Source organism: Saimiri boliviensis, chromosome 13 (genome assembly GCF_048565385.1).
Source record: "Saimiri boliviensis isolate mSaiBol1 chromosome 13, mSaiBol1.pri, whole genome shotgun sequence".
NCBI classification, from domain to species: domain Eukaryota; kingdom Metazoa; phylum Chordata; class Mammalia; order Primates; family Cebidae; genus Saimiri; species Saimiri boliviensis.
The window spans coordinates 76,668,381-76,674,380 of NC_133461.1; the positions used below are offsets into that span (position 1 = coordinate 76,668,381).

General features: G+C 30.7%; 1 protein-coding gene across 4 annotated transcripts in view; it reads left to right on the plus strand.

The window, feature by feature from the left end:
• The window catches only part of ADAM2 (ADAM metallopeptidase domain 2), a 76,051-nt gene extending 72,479 nt beyond the window's left edge, over positions 1–3,572 (plus strand). For all 4 annotated transcript variants that reach the window (XM_039463385.2, XM_074384268.1, XM_074384267.1 and 1 more), the window contains 2 exons: positions 1,088–1,247; positions 3,463–3,572. In XM_039463385.2, coding sequence (XP_039319319.1) covers positions 1,088–1,247; positions 3,463–3,496 — 194 coding nt within the window. In that variant the 3' untranslated portion in view covers positions 3,497–3,572. The remainder of the gene's footprint in view (positions 1–1,087; positions 1,248–3,462) is intronic.
• The last annotated feature ends 2,428 nt before the right edge of the window (positions 3,573–6,000 follow it).

A 6,000-nucleotide genomic window follows, 5' to 3' on the forward strand; every position in this document is an offset into this window, starting at 1 on the left:
ACAGGTGCACCCCACCATGCCAGGCTGATTTTTTGTGTTCTTCGTAGAAATGGGGTTTCACCATGTTGGCCAGGTTGGTCTTGAACTTCTGACCTAGTGATGATCCACTTGCCTAGGCTTCCCAAACTGTTGAGATTATAGGTGCGAGCTACCGTGTCCGTCCGAGACTTTTTCATCTATACAAAGGCCTTCTAGGTATTTTATGTAAATGCATCATAAAAAACTTTCAAAGAATAAGGCTACTAAGAATTTTAACCTGGTCATTTCATAACAGCCTCACAAGATCAAATACAGAGAAAGGCTTATGACAAAGAAATTTATTAGTGTGGCCTTTGTTTAATGTATTGTGTTTTTATTTGATACATCAGAAATTCAAAAGAATTATATTAGCTCAGGTTGAAAGTGATCAAGATAGCATATATGTTAATTGGTTCCCAAATAAACTAACACAATCCATTAAACAAAGGCCACACTAATAAATCTCTTTGTCATATAGGCAAGAAACAGGCTGATAAAGGCACTTAGATGTAAAAAAGACTATTCAGATTATAAGCCAAAGGGCACAACCAAAAAGTCAGAAACCACACTTCTTCTTAACCTGTGGGTTTATGATTTTTTAAAAATCACCACCAACAAAAATAAGCAAACAAACAAAAAACTACAGGCACAGGTGGTTTCACAGGTGAATTGAACCAAATTCTTGAAAGAAAGCAATACTCTTTTCAGTAAACAGTGATGGGGAAGTTCCTGTCAACTCATTGTAGTAGGAAACATAATTCTGATGTCAAGTTCAAACAAGAAACTCAACAAAGAAGAAAATCACAAAACAATATTCTTCATGAATATAGATATAAAAATCCTCAACAAAATATTAGCCTATGATATATAGCTATCTATTTTAAAAAGCATTAGGAGAGTCACTTTGGGCACTTATGTTTTCAAGTTATCTATTTCATGTAAAATATGTTAATTATAAAACTATTAAATTGTTCAAAGGTTTTATTCTGGTAGACTTAGTAAAATACAGAAATATCTTTACCATATTTCCGGTGCTTGCTTTCAAATCTTTAATTTTGTTTCCTCCTAGAAAGGCGCTTCATTGAGAACATTTACCATTCCAAACCAATGAGATGGCCATTATTCTTATTCATTCCTTTCTTTATAATTTTCTGTGTACTGATTGCTATAATGGTGAAAGTTTATTTCCAAAGGAAAAAATGGAGAACTGAGGACTATTCAAGTGATGAGTACGTTGATTTCATATTTAAGATTTGCTATTTGTATAATTTATAAACATAGTCAATAAATAGCATTGTGGTAGATGTAATAAGTAATAGTTGAAATTCAATTATTGTTTTTGTATGGGAATTCAATAACTCCTATGTTAATAACTAATGGTGGGAGTGGCGGCTCACACTGAGGCCCCACCAGTTTCTGAGGCCAAAGCAAGTGGATCACTTAAAGCCAGGAGTTCAAGATCAGGGCAACATGGTGAAACCCCACCTCTACAAAAAAATATTAAAATTAGCCAGGCATGGTGGCATGCACCTATAATCCCAGCTACTCAAGAGGCTAAGGTGGGAGGATCACTTGAGCCTGGGAGGTGGAGGCTGCAGTGAGCTGAGATTGTGCCACTGCACTCCAGCCTAGGCAACAGAGTGAGACTGAGACTCAAAAAAGAAAAAAAAAATACATATATATATATATATATATATATATATATATATACACACACACACACACACATACACATACATATGTACACATATAATTGCTGACCTTCAAAAAAATCTGTTCGTATATGTGTGTATTTATATATATACAATGTGTGTGTATATGTATGTATGTATGTATATATATATATATATATATATATATATGATGTATGATGTATATTTTTAAAAAGCTAAATTTTTATGCTGGGTTTTCCTATTAGATTAAAATAGCATAAAAATTCCTTAAGATACAGAAATATTACAAAGTTAAGTTATTTAAGTATTAAGTTAGAAATCCATATTTAACAATTAAGATCAAATAATGAAAGAAGGTAGATAAACTTTAAAGATAACTTTAATGAATAGCTAAACTTTATCTAATTTTGCCCCTAAAAAAGTCCAGATTCTTATAAGATTAAAATTGCCAACCTTCAAAAAATCTGCTGGTGTACACAATTGTGCATATATACACACACATCGTGTAGATTGTATATATAGATACGATGTATGTATATAATAGATACAATGTATCTATATATATATAGGTACCTATATATAAGATGTATCTATATATATACACGGTGTATCTATATATATACATGATTTATATGTATACACTATACATGATGTATCTATATAATAGACATAATAGAAATATCAATATATAATATATATCACTATATATGCACACACATATATGAACAGAGTTTTTTGAAGGCTGGCAATTTTAAACTGATAAGAATCTTGACTTTTTTAGGGGCAAAAGTAGATAAAGTTTAGCGATCCATTAAAGTTTAAAGTTTACCTTCTTTCATTTTTTGATCTTAATTGTTAAATATGGATTTTTAACTTAATACTTAAATAACTTTGTTATATTTCTATATCTTAAGGAATTTTTATGCTATTTTAATGAAAGATAATTTTTAAAAACCCAGGAAAGTAATTTAGCTTTTTTTTTTTGTAGTAACATAAATTGAAACACAAGCAGTTAGAAGTAGAAAAAGACTAAAAATTAATACATAATAAAACTTTAAATATCTAGATGATAGCCACATCTAGTCTACAGAAAACATAAAAAATTTTTATTAAAAATAAAACTATCTGCTATAAAAATACAAGTAAATATTAAAACTTGTTTAATTTTTTCAAGGAAATTGCTATAAAATGATTTTCGCCTAAGAGTTATATAACTGTCCTTCATTTTACTTGAAATGAATTGAATTTCATTAAAATACTTAATAAGACAATGTAAATGAAAAGAGAATATATTTCAAAAGTTGATGTGAAATTGCTGAAATAATGTACAATACCTAAACTAATCAGTAAATTCTTAAATTTACTAAAGTGGTTTTCTCATACTGGATAACTATTGTGGAAAAACTGATATCAAATATCTTTAGGGAAAAAACATAGCTAGTAATACGAATAGGAAGTAATAGGTTGAAAATGAATGGCATAAACGTTTAAAGATATTTAACCAATAATATTATGAATACAAAATGATCTAAGTTTATTTTCAGATAGACATATATCACTGCATTTTTTTTCATATTTAGTGATGCAAAGACATGCATTATTAGTCTTGATTACCAGGGCAGAGATATTCTCAGTGATACAGTATTCTCAAATAAGGGGTGAACCCAGATCTCAGGTAAAAATTCAGAGCTGTTTCAAGACTAATAAATAATACAGAGGTTTAAAACCATCTTGAAGAAAATTTAACATCATTTTAATTTTTAATATGCAGGCAACTTGAAAGTGAGAGTGAACCTAAAGGGTAGTCTGGACAACAGAGATGCCATGATACCACTGTGAGTTTCTTTCTGTTTTTATTATACTTTAAGTGCTGGGATACAAGTGCAGAATGTGCACTTTTGTTACATAGGTATACATGTTCCATGGTAGTTTGCTGCACCTATCAACCCATCATCTAGGTTTTAAGCCCTGCATGCATAAGGTATTGATCCTAATGCTCTTCCTCACCTTGCTCCTCATCCCCCGACAGGTTCCAGTGTGTGATGTTCCCCTCTCTGTGCCCATGTGTTCTCACTGTTCAACTCCCATTTATGAGTGAGAACATGTGGTGTTTGGTTTTCTGTTCCTGTGTTAGTTGGCTGAAAATGATGGCTTCCAGCTTCATCCATGTCCCTGCGAAGGACATGAGTGAGTTTCAAATATTTTAAGGATGAGTGAGAGAGAGAGACAATGCAATATATTAGATAAATATGACTAAAATAAATACATATTAAGTAGTGACATTCATATACCTGTATATAATAAAAATAACAGATAATATTTTTAAGAATTGTAATATTTTCAGGATTTATAATAGACATGATCAAGTTATAAATGATATTGAAATTTTCCATTTAAAAATTTCTTGCAGTGTTATATTTTACATTATTTTCTCTAGTTAATTTTACTTCTTTAGCATTTGTGTATTTAAAATGTTGGTTAAAAATAAATTGCATCATATAGGTCTACTTTGCAATAAGTTTACTTGCATGCTATTTGTTGAAGTAGCTATCATTTTAACTTACTTGTTGATAAAAGTGACTTTTTTTCATTTATTCAGTCTTCAAGAGTAATTATCTGCAATGGATAAACACACATAAAAAAAAAGATGGAAGAAAAGAGAATGTACATTACCTGATTTCCTGGGACTCAAACCTGCATATTGTGATTTTAATTTGACCAAAAAATATGGTGTACATATATATATATATATATATATATATATATATATATATACACACACACATACATGTATAATTTTACAGATAATTTACTAATCAGAAATGCATGATAATGAGTTTTACATTACAATTTTTTTTTAAGTTCTCTCACTATTTCTGTGGGTCAGTAGACACTAATTCTGTCAGTAGGGGCATGGTATAAGGAAATATTGTAATGTAATGAGGTGGTACGATAATTAAAAGCCGCTGTTATATTTTAAAATGCAGTGATATGTTGTTATATTATATTGTGATGGTCTGCAATCAATCAAAGACAATGATCCTAAAATTTGGAGACATTTTCCCCATATGCTGCTGAAAAAAGATACATTTTCAGGCATACAAACATTCAAAGTAAAGATGAACAAATATATACCACAGGAACTTTCTACAAAATAAAGCAAATAGATTTTAAGTATAACAGTATTAGTAGGATAAAAGAAGAGTGTATTATAATGCAAAAGGTCAAGCTATTAAGAAGTTATAATAATTGTAATTAAAATATTTTATGACTTTTAATATAACTTCAACCTGTAAGAAGCAAATATTGATAGAACAAAAAGAAAAGTAGAAAAATCATCAAAATGGGCAGGGCGCGGTGGCTCAAGCGTGTAATCCCAGCACTTTGGGAGGCCGAGGGGGGTGGATCACGAGGTCAAGAGATCGAGACCATCCTGGTCAACATGGTGAAACCCCGTCTCTACTAAAAATCAAAAAATTAGCTGGGCATGGTGGCGCGTGCCTGTAATCCCAGCTACTCAGGAGGCTGAGGCAGGAGAATTGCCTGAACCCAGGAGGCGGAGGTTGCGGTGAGCCGAGATCGCGCCATTGCATTCCAGCCTGGGTAACAAGAGCGAAACTCCGTCTCAAAAAAAAAAAGAAAAGAAAAAGAAAAATCATCAAATATACTGAAGGATTTGAGCAATGTGATTGGCAAAAATGATCTATTTGATACACACAACAACTTCAAAATATACATGTTAAGTCCATGTGAAAGATTTACTGATATATTCTATATGCTTGGGCACATAACGGGTCTAACTAGTTTCTCATAACTGAAATATTTCAGATTATGTTGTCTAACTAAAGCAAATTTAAGATAAAGTTATTATAAAAATGTAAATTCCCCAAGTATTTGAAATAAGCAATACATTTCTAAACAATTTACTGATCAAAGAAGAACATTCAGTGGAAATTTGAATATACTTTGAATTGTAAACTATAAAAGTATTATAGAAAAAAAATGACTGATGTAGCTAGGCCTTGCTCAGTGGGAATCTGAGACCACTTGAAGATGTTAAAGAAAAATTGAAAATGAACCTGTAAGTATTGTTAAATTAATTGAATGAAAGAAATAATATAGGAAACAGAAAAATTTAATGAAAATTAAAGAAAACGCTAATATTAAGAATAAACAGAGCTGAAGTTATTTCTTTAAGGAAACCAATAAACCTTTTAGAATATACTAATACTAGAAAACAATTTTGAAGACACACATTAACAATATTGGAAGTGAAAAGGCACACATTCATAGTCACTAGTAAGAAATT